At 42.8% G+C, this 20,024-nt stretch overlaps 1 protein-coding gene across 2 annotated transcripts in view; it reads left to right on the forward strand.

The window, feature by feature from the left end:
- Positions 1-20,024, forward strand: part of LOC118084075 (cytochrome c oxidase assembly protein COX16 homolog, mitochondrial) — a 46,208-nt gene that overhangs the window by 5,487 nt on the left and 20,697 nt on the right. The window contains exons 2-3 of one of the 2 annotated variants that reach the window (XM_060273817.1): positions 1,315-1,494; positions 11,603-11,680. In XM_060273817.1, coding sequence (XP_060129800.1) covers positions 1,339-1,494; positions 11,603-11,680 — 234 coding nt within the window. In that variant the 5' untranslated portion in view covers positions 1,315-1,338. The remainder of the gene's footprint in view (positions 1-1,314; positions 1,495-11,602; positions 11,681-20,024) is intronic. The other variant, XM_035113354.2, reaches the window with a different exon arrangement.

A 20,024-nucleotide genomic window follows, 5' to 3' on the forward strand; every position in this document is an offset into this window, starting at 1 on the left:
CGCGGCACGCGTTCTGGGGGCGGGACGCGCTGTGCGCAGGGGCGGGATGTGCGTTTTGGGGGCAGGGCGCGCCGTGCGCTGGGGCAGGGTGGGCAGCGGCGATGGCGGCCCGCCCCTACCGTCCCTATCTTCGTACGCCCTTGGAAGAAATAACTAGCCAGATACTATCCCAAGCTGCCCTCAGAAAATGCTCATGCAAAGGTGAACCCCAAGCCCTTAGGGGAGAGGCATCCCATACTTGTGGGCCAGCTGCTTAAGGAAAACTGTCTCTACATGCCTTTGCCATTCAAACATGGTACACCACAGATAGGGGTGCTTAGAGGTATGCCATCAATTTTAATGGACCACAGAAAAGGAGGCCCATTCGCAGTAAGTCTGTTGCTCAGCCATTATCAGAAATTGAGCATTGCTCCATCACATCCTCATGTTTAGGGAGCATGAGTACTTTGCAGGTGATGCTGTCATTTAGAGGAACGTTTAGCTGCTTTTTCTGTCATCCCATTCTGTTTCTTAGTTTTGACCTTTGCCCCTCCCACTCCTTTTCTCCTTTCAGAATTTGGCTGTTTTGCCACAGCTTCATATTTTACCTTGTCGTCCAGATGTGGGGAACTTTTGCCTTCTAGATGTTGCTGAACTACAGCTCCCATCAGCTCCAGGGGTGATGGGAGTTGTAGTCCAGCAACCCTGCTGCGGTCCATTTAACTGGCCAGGAAAAGTCACTGCCCAACTAATGAAAGAGCAGCAGCATTTAACTGCAGAGCTGGGGGGCTCCAAATCTTTATCCTTTGTTTCTGCCCTTAATTTCTTACATCATGGAACACTGGGTGATAAAAGGGAATATTAATTCCTTGTGTTGGGGTGTGTGGTATTTCACTTCCCTGTTGTGTGGAAGCTACTGAAGAAATAATACTAGTCTTTAGGTATTTTTTTGAAAAAGCAGTGACAGGCTGTTTGCATATGGAGATGAAATGAAGATTGGAGAGAATTCTTCACGTCTTAAAATGCAATGTGTCTTGTTTTAAAGGAAGAAAGGGACAGCCCTGTTTTTAACAGGAAAGCTGTTCTTGACCTACCAAAACAGACTTGTTCTTCAAGCAGCTGTGTTAATTCCCTTGTTATCTGACCTGGCCAAGCACTGTGTGTAATGCAAAATGACAACAGTCTGGTTGAAGGAGCCATTTTTGCTCATGCTTGCACTGAGGAACATATGGGCTGCCTTCTTTTTAGAGAGTTCTTTGTGTTCTTTGCAAAATATCTTTTCTGAACTTCATCACATTAATCTGCCTAAGGGAGCTTCTTTTTTTTACTGAACAGGGGTAGGGGGACTGTGGCCCCTGGATGTTGTTGGACTACAATTCCCATCAGCTCATCAGGAATGACAGACGTTACAGTCACATGTCACATGGAAGAGGGAACAAGTTTGTTTTCTCCTGCTCTGGCTTCAAGTTAAAAGAAAGGACATTCCGACTAAACATCAGGAATAACTTAATGATGGTAAGATCTGTTGGACAGTGGAACAGACTCCCTCGGGAGGTTGTGGACTCGCCTTCATTGGAGGTTTTTGAGCAGAGGTTGGATGGCCATCTGTCATGGACACTTTAGCTGAGAGTCCTGCATTTGGGGGGTTGGACTAGATGACCCTTGGGTCCCTTCCAACTCTACGATTATATTATTCTGTGAACTTTTGGAGGGACACATGTTTCCCCTTCCTATCCAGAAACACTCTTGCGTGGCTCAGAGGAGCAGGTTATTTGCTCAACAGGGAGTCCTTTGTGATGAAATGTGTAGCTTTTGTTTTTACCTCTCCATTCAAGATGGAAGAAAGTATGAACCCAGCGTTTCCATAAAAATTACTTTAGGACAGGCAGCTTATGACCAGAGTGATCCTTTCTTGGAATCAAGGGCAAAACCAGCTTGTTTCCAACCAAATGGAAGAGCCATGGGCCTGGCAAGTGGTATTTCATGCTTGTTACTCTCAGAATTGCTCATAACACTCATAAACTAGATTAGGCGAACCAAATAAGTCTGATGTCAGTCTACATCTTTTTTTAATTTAACCTAGATGGCTTTCCAGCCTACTGATTACATCTTTATTTTATTGGGAGAAATGTATTCTGCAAGTAGCAAGGCTTTGAGATGTGGCACAAAACAGCAAAAAATCATTAGCGCCACCAACCATTCTATGTACGTTAGCTTGCTGATGGCATATATAAGTGGGACATGCAACAAAGTACTGCAGCCTGCCACGTTCCCGTTCACTGTTCCAGTAAGTTGAGAGAATGGTAATACGTGAAGCTGGCTATTCAAAGCAAGTCCAAAAGACCTTATGGCCACAGGCCTGGTTTGTGTGTCATTTTAAAATCATTGTTTAAAATAAACTCTGGTTTAGGGGTGTATGAAATGTGAGCATACCCACACATTTTCAAAACATTTCTTTGTGTTTTGAGGAACTTGTCTAGTCATGCATAGCAATATTGGTTTGTTTGTTTGTGAATGTGCTTCTGTACTCATTCCCCAGGTGACTCTTGCATCCTGTACTGAGACCGATAGTAGGGGGACTTTCTGGGATCAGTGTTGCTTGAGATGAAAGATGAAGGGATAGTGCAGGTCTGTACAGAGCTATGCTGTGAATATGGCAGAGCTGGAAAAGGTTCAGAAAAGGGCAACCTAAATGATCAAGTGGGTAAAGCAACTCCCCTGTGAGGAAAGGTTGCTCTAAACTTACTTGTTTAGAGAAAAGTTGAGATGAGACATGGTGGAAGTTCATAAATTTATGTATGGCATGAAGAAAGTGGAGACAAAAATGTTTTTGAGAGAGCCAGTGTGGTATAGTGGTTAAGAACAGTAGGCTCGTAATCTGGTGTACCGGGTTCGCGTCCCCGCTCATCCACATACAGCTGCTGGGTGATCTTGGGCTAGTCACACTTCTGAAGTCTCTCAGCCCCACTCACCTCACAGAGTGTTTGTTGTGGGGGAGGAGGGGAAAGGAGATTGTTAGCCGCTATGAGACTCCTTAGGGTAGTGATAAAGCGGGATATCAAATCCAAATTATTATTATTATTCTCCTTCTTCTTCTCCCTCCTCCATAACATCCAATGAAGCTGAATGTTGGAAGACATTCAGGGCAGATAAAGGAAAGTGCTTCTTCATGGAGTAAATTGCTGCCACAAGGTACTAAGGCAGTGGCCACTCACATGACTTGAAAAGGAGATATGATATATTCTTGGAGAAGTAGTGTGGTCATGATTATATGGAACCTCAGAGTTCAGAGGCAATGTGCCTGGGAATCACTTGTGATGAGCAAGAAGGAGTGAGAGGTCTTGTTTTTAAAATCATGCTTGGCCCAGAGTAACTGAGTAAAGAAAAGTTCTCTCTCTCTCTCTCTCTCTCTCTCTCTCTCTCTCTCTCTCTCTCTCTCTCTCAACAATGAAGCTGAATGTTGAAAGAGCCAGGAAAGATAAAAGAAAGTATTTTTTCAAGCAGTGTGGAACTTACCGTATATTCCGGCGTATAAGACGACTGGGCGTATAAGACGACCCCCCAACTTTTCCAGTTAAAATATAGAGTTTGGTATATATTCGCCGTGTAAGACTACCCCTCTTCCACCGCACACCAAATAAAAATTAAAGAAACATCAGATTTGATTTCAATATGGTAATTTTAATTTGACAGTTTCCCTTTAAAAGCCTTCAAAATCCTCCTGTTCATCATCTTATGTCATAAGTATATCAATGACATATTGTGGTCTATAAGGCAACTTCCTATGCTCCTGTGGGGAGAACTGGGTTTCATTGAAACTTGATGGCCTTTTCTCCACATCCTTTCCTGGGAGAGCTGCCCTTTCACCACCGCTTCTCTCCCCCCCCCCTGTTTCGGGGCTCCTTCCACCCACCCAGAAGGCAGCAGAGCAGAGAGACAACAGCCTTCTCCTTGCAGGAAAGCCTTCCCGGGTGGCTGGGCAAGCCGAACGCACCCAGCTCAGCCCCCTCTTCCTCTCTAAAGCAAGAGCACCTTCCACCCACCCAGAAGACAGCACTTGCAGAGGAGAGAGGCAACAGCATTTTCCTTGCAGGAAAGCCTTCCCTTTTGGCTGGGCTGAGCGGGCTATCTTCTCTAGGACTCCTGCTCAGTTCCTTTTAACCCCTAGCAAGCCGAGCACACCCAGCTCAGCTCCCTCTCCCTCTCTAAAGCAGGAGCCGACAGTGCAAGAAAGCTTTCCCTTTTGCTGCCTCCCCCCCTTTTGTTCCCTTTTGTTTGTCGGACGGCTGGGCTGAGCGGGCTATCCTCCTCACTTCAGGCACCCCCGTGTGCCGATGAAGAGGCGCTAATCCAGTCAAAGCCATGAGGGAGCCGTTCACCCCTGCGGAAGAGGCGCTAATCCAGGCAAAGCCATGAGGGAGCCGTTTGCCCGTGCGTTCGCCCCTGCGGAGAGCATCCCTCTCCCGAGCGCGCGCTTCTTCAGGGACTCCTTTAGGGAAACTGTGCCATGCCCCACGGCCATTTTTGAGCTCCCCCCACCATATGCGGAGACTGCTGATTCTAGTACCCGGCGTTTAAGACGGCCCCCCAACTTTTGAGACGATTTTCATGGGTCAGGAAGTCGTCTTATACGCCAGTATATACGGTACTTGCTTCCACAGGAGGCAGTGGTGGCCACCAACTTGGATAGCTTTAAAAGAGGATTAGACAAATTCTGGGATGACAAGTGGCTACCAACCACGATGGCTGGGTTTTGCTTCCACTTTTGGAGGCAGTATGCCTCTGAATACCACTTGCTGCGAATTGCAGGGGACAGAGTGCTGTCGCACTTTGGTCTGTGTTGCAGGCTTCCCACAGGCATCTGGTTGACTACTGTGAGAGCAGGATGATGGCCTAGATAGGCCATCTTTCGTTCCTGTGTGAGACAACAAAGATAATCGTCTTGACAAAGTTGTAGGTATGAATACGACATCTAAGGAATGATGCTACATTTGTCACAGTATGATTCATACAGCAAGCTATGCATCCAGGCTACTAGACTGCTGAGAATCCAGTGGGCTGCTGAGAAACCCAAAGTTGGCTGTGCTTAATTTAAGTTGAAAAGTGACAGGATAAGTGGTTGGTGATATTTCTAAAGTCTCATCTATGTGCTCAAGGCTTGTAATTGCAGAGCAAGGTCTCCTGGACAAAAACATTTTGATGACACATAACTTCCTGGAGAATGGGACAACACAGTTACAAATGTTTAGGTATACCTGAGCTGTCTGGGAGAGCTGCCTTCTAGCAAAACCCATATTCTGAAAGATAAAAGATTGGGGACTCTTTAGGGTGTCTGGGGCTGAGCCATATTGGTAGCCAGCATTTGGTTTTTTTGCTTTTTCTTTTTCTGCCCCTGCTGTACTTGAATAGTAGATAAATGAAGAACTGTAGTTTTCATAGCTGTCACATTGGGACCTTTCAGCAGCTCTAAAATGCGCACACAGCAGTTTTTCTTTAAAAAAGGAACCCCCCCCCAAAAAAATCTCTTTAATTCCCATCACTGTGAAGTAAAAAGAGAATATTTCATTTGACTGTTCCAGTTCTGCAGCTGCACAATGCATAGCTGGAGGCTTCAACAACAGTCTTAAAGAAGAGGCTTGAAAATTATCACATTCCCTCTTCAAGTAAAATATTTCATAACATTTCCCCGGCTTTCTTTTCACCAGTGCATGATCTGTGTTGCCAGCAGTGAATATTGTGATGTGATTAATTTAGGGATTTATGACAAAGGGAATGTAATTTTGTAATCTGGCTTTCAAAATCAGTGCTACAACAACAGAATGAGTTTCTCTAGCAACAGAGGTGATCTAACATTGCAAATTGCTAGGCAGTGCTGGAGAAATTGCTGCTTGTTGTTTTGCTAACCTAAGGGTTGGCTGCTTTAGATTTTACTGAATAATTTGGTGAGTCTGGAATCTGTAGTAGAACACAGGGTTTGAGGAGGCCTAGCTTATTCAGTCTTTATTTATGTCTGTCTGGTGTTGATGAGCAGTAATATCCTCTGTTTACAGTGCTCTGTCTATTTGTTTACTTAACATGGTTTTCAGTAGAATAACAGAAATTAGCTCTTCACAATGCTATTGAACAGAAATTAATGTCAATTTCTTCATGAAACAGTTACTGAGGTTGCTGAGCATATGTGACAGATGGCGCTTCTCTGTCGCATCCCATGTTTCATTCTACCTTGCATTCTGTGCATATATAATGTCATTAAAAACGTTGCTTTTGGTGTGTGTCTTGGTGTGATTTCACTGAAACGGCAACAAAATCCTTCTTTGAATATTGAATCAAGTGATAGTTCAGAAAGCTGTGCTGTTGGCTTGTTTCCAGGTTAGTTTGTAAAGCACGGTCTAAGTGGGGAGTATTGTTGTTCTGTGTTGTTAAAGGTGACCTTCAGATGTAAAATGCAAAAACCTATTAACGTAGCCATGTTTTCATGGCTTTACAGTAGCCAGAGTCAAAGTGAGACAATTCTGCATGTAAGTTCAAAACCTAATTCTCCTGGTTTTCTTGTGCACCACACAGACCTCATATTATTAGCAGATCCCTCATGTTGCTAATCTCAAATGTGAAAAACCTCTGACCCGACACATAAACGCTTACAGTAGAGTATACTAACCGTTAACTGTTACAGTACTGTAACAACGCTACAAGCATGGTACAGTACTGTATACCCCTGGAGGAAAGGAAAATACATTGTGTGTGAAGACTAAATTCTTCTCTGCCTTTTGGAAGGGCAAGATTATGGGCCATTTTAAAATAATCGATACAATATGCCTTTCCATCAGTTGATGCCCAAGGCAGCTTATATAAAATCATAAAAAATAAATTATAGCAATAACACCCCCCCATAAAAACAGCTGGCACTACAATAGCTAAAAACACAATAGTAGCATCTGTCTTAGTTTCTACACATCTTTGTAGACAGTTGCAGTCATCCATCAGACATAAGCTCCAGTGACCTCTCTGGACCTTAAACACACCTGAGTTTTAAAAATCTCTGTGCACACTATTTCAATTAGTCTTCAATCCAAAGCCCACTTGCCTGGAAGTCAGCCCCACTGAACTCAATAGTACTTAGTTTTCAATAGACATGTATAGGATTGCACCCTTAGCTTTTTTTTCCTGGTATGTGAAATATTGGTCAATTTCTTTATGGGGGAAAATCAGGTTATGATATACTCAATATCTATATGCTAATGAAATGTAACAGAAACATGGACACTATTGCATATGCTTTACAAGCTTGAAGAGGGGCAAACAACATCTTAATGGATCTAGCATGGCTAAGTGTTGCTTTATAATTAGTTGCGCTATTGAGAAGCCAGACCCTCGTAGTACAGCTGTTTCAGTCCTGCACAGCTATTATTCATATGGGCATGTTGCTGTGGGTTTGTGGGTCTGTTGGAATGTATATACTTACTAAATCAATGGAGAGCAAAACTGCATTCAGTTAACCTTTTTTTATGTCAGCCCCTGTACAAATGATTACTGCAGTAATAACCATTAAAGAAGAAATTATGAGCATGTGTGTTCATTTAAAGCAGTTTTACATTTTTAAAGGAAGACAAACACACTGCATTAAACCCCATACTTGTTCCTAGGCTTTTGTTGAATGTCTGTTTCTGATTGTTTCTGACTAATCCCAGCCAGTTGGAAATCCTGTTGTAAATAAGGATGCTACAATGCTATGTAGGTAACCAGTGTCACTAAGTCCAGTCAGCTTGAAGGCAATGCTTCCCTCACCCTCAATGGCTTTTTGCCCCTGTTTGCAGCTCCTCCCAGTAAATGAGGGGTGGGAAACTTGTGGCCCTCCAGATGTTGCCGGTCTACAAATTTGATCCACCCTGATCTTTGGCCTGCCTGGCTACAGCTGATGGGAGTTAGGGTCTAGCAATATCTGGAGGTCCTCAGATCCCTCATCCCTGCAACACACACAATGAGAGGTGGGATGCTTTACAGAGTGGGTGGGAGTATATCTGAGGGAGTGTCTCCACCCCCATTGTTCTGCCCGGACACTGAGGTCCAGCTCCGAGGGCCTTCTGGAGATTCCCTCACTGTGAGATGTGAGGTTACAGGCAACCAGGCAGAGGGCCTTCTCGGTGGTGGCGCCTGCCCTGTGGAACGCCCTCCCATCAGATGCCAAGGAAATAACAACTATCTGACTTTTAGAACAGCGTTTCTCAACCGGTGTTCCGTGGCACACTACTGTGCCGCGGGACGCTGGCTGGTGTTCCGCGACGAGAAGGGCGATTTGCATTCTCACGTCGCTGACCGCGTCGTGACCCGGCCGGCTTCCTTTCCGGCGGGTCAGCGCTGCCTTTTGGCGGAGGAAGCCGGCCGGGTCACGACGCGGGCGCCAAACACTGGAATGGGGGAGCTTCTTCTGCACAGTCTCAGCGGGAGCTGCTGCCGCTGCCCGGGGGACAGGCAGAAGCGTGCAGGCGGCCCATCCCCGCGTTCCCGGGGCGGCGAGAAAGATTCGCTTGCCTGCTGCTGGTGCCAAACTCCAGAGCGCCGCTCTCCCCTTGCGCGCAGGCGTTCAGCGCTCCGCTCGCTAACGAGGAAACATGGCCGGGAAAGGAGGGAAGGAGGGAGCAGTGGGAGCGGAGAGCCTCCGCCAAACAGGTAACTCAGAATTTTTAAAATCTGTGACATACTCTTTGCAAATATTTAAATTAAATGTGCTAAGTACATTTTCTTTTCCTAAATTATCTTGCTGGGGAGGAGGAGGCAGGCGGGGAGGCCACGTTCCCCCCACCCCCGCCTGTCACACAAAGATCGGTAGCGGAGCCGGCGAGGGCCGAATCCTGCGCGAGGCCGGCTGGAGGCTGGCTTCGCAGCGGCGGTGGCAGTGGAGCCGGCCTGATCCCAAGCTAGGCTGGCACACATTCGATCGTAAGTCGAATAAATTCGTAAGCCTGCCCCCATTTTTCCCCTTCGTAACTCGAAAAATTTGTATGTCGAGTCATTCGTATGTCGAGGTGCCACTGCATTTGATGTTTTATTCTGTTTTTAATCTGTTGGGAACCGCCCAGAGTGGCTGGGGAAACCCTAAATTATTATTGTTATTATTTTGCAAAAAGTGCCCGTGGTGTTTGTCATTGTAACTGACTTGCACAGGTTTGTATGTTAAGAGATATACAGTAAAATGTTATTTAGAGAGAGGTAAGATATAAAGTAAGGTGTGAATGAAATATTGGCACATGTCTTACGCTGATTGGCGAAGAGTGGAGTGTGACTTTTAGAATAGTCGTGTGTGAGGAAAAGAGGTAGTTGGGTTTTGGAGGAAGAAGAAGGGTGGCTGGTGTGGCACTGAGGAGTAGGGGGAAGTATAAGATAGGATTAGAACTTGCATTAGGAACAGAATTCTAGGCACATGTTAAGTAATACAAAGTATCCAAGCACTGTTATTGAAAACAAACAATAATAACTTGTTATACAGTATTCAGCTGTTACTATAATAATAAAGATTTGTTCATTCAAGCTACGTCTCCTGTTAGGTCAACATATTGAGGCTGTGACAAAGTCAGTCAAAGATATTAGTGTCTGTAAGGTGGCAGTAGGACACCAGTAGTTAGACAAGATTGCTTCAGGTATTTGGAGCGCAGAGCTGGAACTCTATAAGGCAAATAGGAACTCGGGCGAACCTTTGCCAATCAAAAGGGATTGGAATTGAAGTATTGTCTGGCTCCTAAGTGCAAGGTTGTGTGGGGAGGGCATGGCCGTATCACCCTCAGTTTGGATGGTTTTATTTCCTGTCATACACTGAGACTTCTACTAGTCCTCCTTTTGTAGTAAAGGCTATACCAACCAGGCTTGTATTTGAAAAGCCAGTAGTGGTTTGCTGGTGAATTTTGGAGAAAATGGCCTGAGTGTTTGGAGTTCCCCACCCTTGTTGTATATTAAAAGGTAAAGCGCAGCTTTCTCCCGATTGAAGAGCAGAGTGTTTGAGGACCGGGACATTCAAAGGGAAACCAAAATGCTTGTTTACAAAGCTATTGTGCTACCAACATTACTGTATGCTTGTGAAACATGGACCACTTATAAACGCCATCTCCAACTCCTCTAAAGATTCCATCAACGGTATCTGAACAATTTTACACATCACTTGGGAAGACAGGCTAACTGATGTCAGTGTCCTGGAAAAAGCAAAGATCACCAGTGTTGAAGCAACATCAACATCAACTTTGTTGGACTGGTCATGTTGTTCGGATGCCTGATTACTGTCTTCCAAAGCAACTACTCTATTCCCAACTCAAGGCAAACCTAAAAAAATGTAACATGGGCACTGATAACTGGAAACACTGGCCCGCGAGCACTCCAATTGGAGAACAGCCTTTACTAAAGATGTCATGGACTTTTAAGAAGCTTGAACTCAGGGCATAAAGGAGAAACGAGCTAAGAGGAAGGCATACTTGGCAAACCCTCACCATGATCAACTCCCTCCCAGAAACCAATGTCCCCACTGTGGAAGGACGTGTGGATCCAGAATTGGCCTCCACAGTCACTTATGGACTCACTGTTAAGACCATGTTCATGGAAGACAGTCTTACTTGGCTACGAGGGATTGCCAAAAAGAAGTATATGAATACAAAACTATGAGCATGTCATCTCTGTGTTTGCCTTGGTATAAGATTTCAAAAATTGTATTTGCATTTTATGACAGAGAGAAATGTCACCTTCCTAGAGATATGTCAATTTCTCGCTCTCTTACGTATTGCTCCTATTCATAAGTCTCGGAGGTTTGGAGCTATTAGCTATAATGAAGATATAGGTGCAGAAGGGACTACATAATAACATACCATAGGATTCTGGTTCCAATCTGCTGGCTTGTTCCAGAAGCTTAATTGGGTCCTTTTCACCTTGGCACCAGAATGAGCCAGCTGAGCATTGTTGCTTCAATTGTTAAAAGTTTGAAAATGGTGAGAACAAGTCCCAGAGCTATGATGTTAAGGCTCTCTAAATGCTGTTAAATGCTGTCAAAGAGAAAAAGGCATTGGGGGAGGTGAAACATACAGTCAGAAATATAATGGGAGGCAGGAGAGATTTAGAAAAACAGTCTTCTGAAGTCCTCTGCGCAAGAATGAGACATTTTTGATATGTTTGTGAATGAAAACTGTAGTAGCCCCATCCATTTGACATGAAATGGACAGTCAGTCAAGTTAGATTCTCAGAAGCTAGAACAAATCTCTTCCCTGGAGCAGATTCTCCATGCACCTCTCTCCTATATGCACATGTCTGCACCAATGAACAAAGATTAAGCTTTGACTTTAATATATGTGCTTTGGAAAACCAAGGGGCCATCGTGGAATCTGTGCTAATGAGTCTTAAGTCACTATTGTATTATAGCATGCTTGGCATTTCTTTAACACCTTTAGACTGTTTAAAACCTTTACATGTGTTATCCTGAGAGTCCTTACAACAGCTTATGCCAGCAGCTTCTTGGCTTTGTACATAGTGTTCTAGATCTTTCCTTCCTTCCACCCTGGTTATTTTTTCCTCTCTTGCTTTTTTAAAATGTATTTTGGCTCACAATGTTCTGGATACTCCTTTGCTTCTATTCTCTTTTTTTATATTTCAGCTGCTTATAATTGGTGGGTCTTTTGGGCTCCGTGAGTTTGCCCAAATTCGCTATGATGCTCAGAAGCTCCACAGCAAGGTAAGCTGAATTCACCTCCCCTGTACTTGGAGAACACAAGCTTCAAGGGAACTAGACAAACTGTGTACACTGGGTTCTGCCAATCAGCACAGGCTTGCACACATACGTGTATGGGAGCTGAAACTTTAACACATACTTTAACACACACAAGGTGCTATGGCTACTGAAAGTCACACTCTCAGATTAGGCCATAAAGTCTGTTTTACAATAGCAGCAAACACTCCAACACACAGCAAGCAAAAGCACAGCTTGGGAAGTTAGGCTTTAAGTCCTGTTTTATTTTATTCTTTTGCAGAGCAAAGAATCTGAAATCTGGTGCAAATTTTTGTCAAACATTGCATTTTAAAAGGAAATCCCTGAACATCCTGGTTGAGGAGTTAGGCTTGAAATATATGGGCAATGTGATTATGAACTGAAGCTTCTGGCTTGTGCAAATTTCATTAGCTGCTCATTCACTCTGAGCACTAAATCTTGATTTTCTTAGCATAGAACTTGGTGTGCCTATTTTTGTTTTCTTGGGTTCTATATATTCCCAGTTTCTGAGCGTAAATATCTGTGAAGTTGAATTTGCATTCCCCCCCCCAACCCCAGTATCAGTGCATGGCATCTTTGGGTTGCTGCTGGCAGAGCACATTGCACTTGCCTGACCCGCTGCTAAGAAGTTTGGAGCCACCATATAAAATTCTCCACAACGCCCTGGAGCATCATTGCATCGGGACCACTGTGGGGAATTTTAAATGGCAGTTCTAATCTGTCCAATGCTGGTGCAGCACTGTTGCTGGGTGCCACTGCCAGGTAAGCCCACCAGACTCCTCTGGTGTAGGAGGTGAACCCACCTAAAGCCACATTGCTGAGCCCCCCCTCAGACCTGGAACGTGCCCTTGTATTGACTAGGACATTTGCATTTTGCTGAGCTCTCAGAACATTGAGACCCCAACCAGCTGCCCTTTTGGTTCAGTACGTTTAATTTCCTCACAGGCCGCTTTCTGTGTTAAAATATGTATGTGCAGCACTGAGGAGGTAAAGTCTGAAGGATAGTGAACAAGAAATAAAAGGCTTGACCAGCTCTTTTGAGGTTTGGTCTTACAGGACTAGGCTGCCTACAAAAAGTTGGAGAAGAATTCATAAAAATATCTCCTTGGTATTGGAGACTAGCAAGGACATAAACAAGAATGGCGTGCTATGGTCCATGGGGTCACGAAGAGTCGGACACGACTAAACGACTAAACAACAACAACAACAAAAAACAAGAATGGCATCTGTAATACCGTTTAGTCGTGGTTTTGGTCGCTGAGCAGATTGCATTAAACTGCTGCTCCTTAGAAGTTGCTTTGTAGGCTTGCATTGTGGAAGTTGCATTGTGGACTTGCCTTCAATTTAGGTCTATTGGGCGGTGTGGCCTTAGAAGGATGTTGGAATATTATCTCCTGCTTTTTTAATTAAAGCAAAAATTGGAAAACAATGTATGAACTATAACTTCATGGCAGACTTTATTTATTTATTTATTTATTACCCTGGCGTTAAGGATATATTATAAATCCTTCCCAGGCAGCTTACAGAAACATTAAATCACATTAAAAAAATAAGTAATTAATAAAAAGTCATTGGGATCCTTCCTCACAAGTAGTTTGTGGTAGAAAGGCCTGACAGCATCAGGGGCAGGGATGGTTCAGTTGATGCAGGCTCTGAAGTGATCTTGACCTGCATACATAGAATCTAGGAACCTACCTCAGACCTTTGGTCCACCTAACTCAGCTGGTACTGGCTAGCAGCAGCTCTCCAGGATTTCAGAGAGGATTCTCTCCTAGCCCTACCTGGACATGCTGGAGATTGAACTAGGGAGCTTTTGCATGTAAAAGATTTTCTTCCCCATTCACTCTTTCCCCCTACTTTCTTCTCTCTCTCTTGGAAATATTTCCATAGGGTAATTGGCGGTGGACAGCCCCTGTATTGGATACATGTGTGTGTGAGTGAGAGACATAGAGTAAATAACCAGTAAAGCAGAAGCAGACTCTACTATTGTCTTGTCTTGTTTAGCCAGGCTTCCTACATTTAATTGGCTTTTCAGTAACCTAATTGCAGTGACTTCATGCGGCAGGGGATTGATGATGATCACTGATCATTTCCCCCCTCCCTTCTTGTTAAGCAGGTCCAATAAGGCCTATGTTCCAAATTTAATGAAGATAAACCTTTGCTAATTTCTCTGTGTAAGTTGATTTGCAGAGAATAAATTCATTAGTATGGCAACTTGGCTGCACCCCCTAATTTGTTTATTTATTTTAAAGAAAACTTTGAAGCACAATTTAGCACGAACAGTACGAGGTTTGTGAGTGATATAGATATTTTCTTTGTGCTCATAACAAACAACAGCAGCTTATTGTTATTCATCAGAATTCTACTAACAAAAGTAATTTGCTTAATTTAAATTAATTTTGCTATCAAGCCTAGTTCATTGCTGCACTTCCCAGTTGATGGAAGGTTTAGTGCAGTTGCATAATTAATACTGCAATTTTTGCTTTTCCTTTCATGCAGAATTGGATGTTGATATAAATGGCTTTGCTTCTGGTGAATAACCTTAGACTCTATTTGAGCCTTTGTTTTGAACCAAGCTGAGAGCTGTGGGTTAAACCACGGAGCCTAGGGCTTGCCGATCAGAAGGTCGGCGGTTCGAATCCCCGTGACAGGGTGAGCTCTCGCTGCTCGGTCCCAGCTCCTGCCAACCTAGCAATTCGAAAGCACGTCAAAGTGCAAGTAGATAAATAGGTACCGCTACAGCAGGATGGTAAACAGCGTTTCCATGTGCTGCTCTGGTTCGCCAGAAGCGGCTTTGTCATGCTGGCACATGACCTGGAAGCTGTACGCCGGCTCCCTCGGCCAGTAAAGTGAGATGAGCGCCACAACCCCAGAGTCGGTCATGACTGGACCTAACCTATACCTTTAAGAGAGCGCAGCATAGAGGAGTGAAGGGATGATATGCTTTTTTAAAATACATCCTGTCTTTCCTCAGTTACATGCAATCAATTACAGTGGTCCCTCTTTGGACACATGCAGAAGTGTTAGGTAGTATGAGCCCAAGCTGTTGTACATAGATGGAGCCCCAGCCGTTCCTATGATAACAGTAGCTGGAGAAAATGTGGCAACAATGCTGGCTGTGTGTGTTGTTTTTGAATGTTCTGTGATCAAATCATCAAGCCTGTTTAAGGCTGTGGAATATTCAGGACAGATAAAACTTCTTAACACAGTCCATAGTTAAGCAGTAGAATTCTCTACCACAATTTGTACTGACAGCCACCAGCTTGAACAGCTTTAAAAGGGGGTTAGACAGATTCATGGAAGATAAGGCTTCTAGGTTTCTAGTCATTATGTAATCTCCAAGTCATGTTGTTAACCTCCAAAATCAGAGACGGCATGCTTCTGAATACAATTGCTGGGGATCACAAGCAGGAGTGTGCTATTGCAGTTGTGTTCTGTTTGTGGGCTTCTCATAGGTAAGGTCGGAGAAGAAATTTGGTTTGCATTTTAATGCGAACATATCCAGTTCACACACCGCAAAACAATATGTAAACAAAATGCAGCTATCCTTGAAAATCAGCACTTCTCTGAATTTAGTGATCCAGTTCTCCAATAAAAAATATGTCTGTACTAGGGCAATGCATGCCATTAAATGTACAAAAATGCATTATATTAGGGAAGGTGCTTGCAAAAAATCATAAAGACTTTTTAAGTACAGTAAATAAAAAATCTCAAACTGATGTAGAAATGTACCAAAATAAATTTAAGATTGGAAAAATAAGAACATGAGCAAACCAAAAACTGACAGGCCCATTCATTTTCAAAGATCTAGGTAGTCACTGTGAGAACAGAATGCTGAACTAGCTCTTCTTATTACAGGGGGAGGCTCAAAAATTGTGTTCTATACAGAGAAGCTGAAATAATTTTAGATGGGATAAAGTGGCCTCAAAGTTCCTGCTGATATAACTATGTGTTTGTGACAAACCCTCAGAATTGCTTTAATATGCTTTACCACTAAGAGCCCTTCTATATTCACACGAAAGCAGCTGCGCATTTGGGGTATATTTCATATTTCCTTGATTCGTCTTTTTGGCCAAGGTCCCCAAAGCGATGATGAGATTAATACAGTAGATTTTTTACAATCTTCTCATTATCAGGGTTAGAATGTTGGAGTTGTACCCAATGCTATACTCTGAATAGATCCATTTAAATTGATGGACCTGACTAACTTAGGTCCATTCATTTAAATGGGTCTACTTTGAGTAAAACATAGCCACATCAGGGTGTAGTAAATCCATGCTGGTACATGTACTTCGAATGGTTATATGAAGACTGAATGTTAGCAGGTGCAGCTTTTTCTTTTCTTTACCTGCATGAGAAGCTGTACCTCTTATGGTTATTATGTATGTCCTTTTTCTGTCTGGTCATCATAGCAGCTTTTCATCCATGGCAGTTGATGACGGTTCAGGCTAATTGTGATTCCTAAAAACTCCTAATCTTTGCCAGCCTCAAATGAAAACGCCAGAATGCAGATGAAAAAGCCTGAATGCAGTGGTCCAAAAATATGCATATAACAAAGCTGGCAATTTTATCAATAATGTTTTGAATGCAAATTTTCTGAATCATAACTTCTCTAGAAGTTTCTAATGACACTTTCCAAGAAACTGGAATATTGGCTACAATAACAAAATGGCATTTTAAAAAAAATCCAAATGCTTCCTGGAAATATAAAAAAGAGTAATAAAAATGCATACATTCTCATTTTACCTACAGAGGATTTGGAAGTGAGCATTTGTAAAGCACTTTGAACATGAAAAGTACTATGTAAATGCTTAAAATTCTTGTGTTATTTCTTGTTGCTATGGAAGTTCACTAGATGTCAGTATAGAAGTTATTTTGACTGGTATTTAGCGAATCTTGAAGTTAATCCTTCTTTATTGCTATGCCATTTAAGCCCCCAAGGAAAAGCAAATTAGTTTGATTTATAGACCTGATACCTTCAATGAAATATTGAAGAACATTTCACTAGACATATCAGCCAAAAGGCTGTTACTAAATTCCACAATTTATTTACAATTTATTTACATATATGTAGGGTATGTAACCCTAAGACTTCTGAGGCGCTTCCACATAAGCACCATTTTGAAACTAATTGTGGCTGTGTAATAGTAGTTAAAGGTAAAGGGACCCCTGACCATTAGGTCCAGTCGTGACCGACTCTGGGGTTGCGCGCTCATCTCGCATTATTGGCCGAGGGAGCCGGCGTATAGCTTCCAGGTCATGTGGCCAGCATGACAAAGCCACTTCTGGCAAACCAGAGCAGCGCACGGAAACGCCGTTTACCTTCCCGCTGTAGTACCTTCCTATTTATCTACTTGCATTTTGACGTGCTTTCGAACTGCTAGGTTGGCAGGAACTGGGACCAAGCAACAGGAGCTCACCCCGTCACAGGGATTCGAACTGCCGACCTTCTGATCAGCAAGCCCTAGGCTCAGTGGTTTAACCCACAGCGCCACCTGGGTCCCTTTGTGTAATAGTAGTAGTAATAATAATAATAATAATAATAATAATTTTTATTTATATCCCGCCCTCCCCAGTGAGAGCCGGGCTCAGGGCGGCTGACATCAGTAAAATTACAATACAGTAAAATGTAAAAGAAAGAAAAACAATTGATTAAATGCAGATTAAAATACAATTTAGATTTAAAAATTGTTTTAAAATGCAGCCTCATTTTAAAATGGCCCAAATCAAAACCCAAATGCCAGGCGGAACAGCTCCGTCTTGCAAGCCCTGCAGAAAGATGTCAGTAGTACTAGTAGTAGTAGTGTTTGGTTAGATACAGTAATTACTTGTATCCTGATAGAATTGGATTGTTATTTGTTTATTTGAACATACTCAAGGAGGCCTGGGCCTTTGGATTGTGTCTTTCAGCCTCCTCAGTTATTTTTTACCAGGTACTCCAGGCATAGCTGCCAAGTTATCCCTTTTTTTAAGGGATTTTCCCTTATGCTGAATAGGCTTCCTCGCAAGAAAAGGGAAAACTTGGCAGCTATGACTCCAGGCCATAGTAGAGTCAAAAGACAACAAACTGTTCCAGTGTAGAGGGCCGGCTACATGAATAATGGGAAGACTGGAAAATATATTAAAAAATGGTTTTAACTACAGAGGTGGGTTTTTTGGGTTTTTTTTTTAAGAGTTAGGAGCACATGCTACAGATATAATTGTGATGACCCAGCAGATTTTCTCTTTAAAGACACTACAGTAGATGAGACTTCAAGTTGCATGTTTGACGTTTTAAAGACGTTTAAAATCCTAGCAGAAAATATCAGTGAATTTTTCATACAATTATGCCGTTTTTGAAGAACAGAAGAAAAGAAGGGAAGTTTTGAAACACTGCACTGTGTAACATTTCCTCTTTCTCAGCCCAGGCCTCGAGGGCTTTTCATTTTAAATCCTGCACTTCAGGCTATTTAAGTGGTTTGTAAAAGAACAGGTATAGCATATTAAAGAGGCTTTGCAAAGGCACCTTGAGGAATTGTCTTTTAATATTTTAAACATAGGTGTCTTACTTTTCTTACTCCCCTGCCCTATCTACCTCCATTACGTTCAGGATGAGTCAGCCGGCTCTTCAGCATCAGAGTTCCAGTTCCAAAAGAGTTCTGCATTTTTCAACAGTAGCCCTGCTTTTTTTACACAATAGAGTATATGCCAGCCTCAGAATTTTTAATTGAAAAAGTAGTAAGTGGATGCTCTAGATAAATAGGATATTTTATTTCCTCTAAAACCATGGTTCCCAATGTAGGGCACACACCCCACAGGGGGGCAAATTGATTTTTTAAGGGGGGGCAATTTGAAATTGAGTTATTAACAGAGAATAGCCTTTTAGGCTTCCTCCACATGAATAGGAGTTCACGTTTTGAATAATAAGAATTATATGTCACCGGGGGTAGGGGTGGGCAATCACGATTTTAGAGATGCTTAGCTGGGGCATGGCCAAAAAAAAAAAGAGGTTGGGAACCACTGCTCTAAACCAAGGGCTTCTTTTACATTTACTTGTTAATTTGAGAGGGGCACATCATTTCACTAACTGTGTCCCACAGTGCATGCTCTCTTCTTTCTTTGCACCTCCACGGCTTCCTTTGAACTCTTCCTCCTTTTCTATTTCTCCTCTCTATAACACTTCTTCTTTCTCATTCTGCTCCACTCCAATTTGTTTGCACCCACACCTGTTATTGATTTCCATTCTCTGCAGAATTTTCTGAATTTCACATTCTCCTCCCCTTTTCTCAGATATCAAATGGAGTTCAACATTGTTCTAAGGCAATCATTCGTCAGTGCAAACATGGACGGAACAGTTTTTCCTCTCCTACATCCAGGCACTGTTATGGGGGCACTCCAGACCACCCCGAGCCAATTGGGGGGGCACATGGGGAATGAGGGGGGAACCCAGTGCACTAGTGGGTTTTGTTGTGCTGGCTCCTGCGGTTTCCATGACTACATAGGCCAAAACCAGTGTTACTTCAGTTATTTTATTTTATTTTATTTTGATACTCATTTAAATTGCTATTATTTGTTTGCTTATTTGTTTTTAATTGGACTGCAAGCTGTAGGAGTTGTAGAACCGAAGGGCAGGATAACAAATAATTATACATAAATAAATTCATATACAAATATGAAACTCTATAGGGTAAATTGTCACGTATGTGTATTAGTTAAAGAAATAATTGCTATTTAAATTTAATCATTTAAAATTACACACATGTTGGTGGTATTATTCAGATCTCTCTTCCCCTTGTAGAGTGGCAGGGCCCAGATCCCAGGCACGTGAAAGACAAGAAGCAAACAGGTGGCTGAGAGTGAGGGGGGATAGTTGGACAGGAGGAAAAGCCTCTGCTACTTACATCTTTTCAGAGTAAAGCATTGATTTTATTTTATTTTTAGTCATTTGAGTGTGTGGTTGGATGCCTTAGGGGTTGCTTGCTTTTTCTTTTTCCGTATATAGCTGAGGTAGGAAAGAAATCCATGAAACGAATGCACAGAAAGGTGCAATAGGTTCACACAGGCTAGACTTCATAGCTTAACACAAGGGAGTTGGATAAGTTCTGTAGCTGAGCGTGACCAGAGAAAGGTGATGCACTGTGGAATTTGTTAACATTTAGGACACATTCCAAGGCTTGCCCTTCTTTTTCCCTTGGAGGACTTGGGGAGTGGAAAAACAATTCATCCTGTACTTCACAAACAATTTTAACTCTCCTTTACTTGCTTCCTGAATAGATAATAGAAGTGATATTCTGAACCTCATATCATGAATATTTTGGGATAGCTACTGACA

The sequence above is a fragment of the Zootoca vivipara genome, chromosome 1 (assembly GCF_963506605.1).
Source record: "Zootoca vivipara chromosome 1, rZooViv1.1, whole genome shotgun sequence".
In the NCBI taxonomy this organism is placed as follows: Eukaryota; Metazoa; Chordata; class Lepidosauria; order Squamata; family Lacertidae; genus Zootoca; species Zootoca vivipara.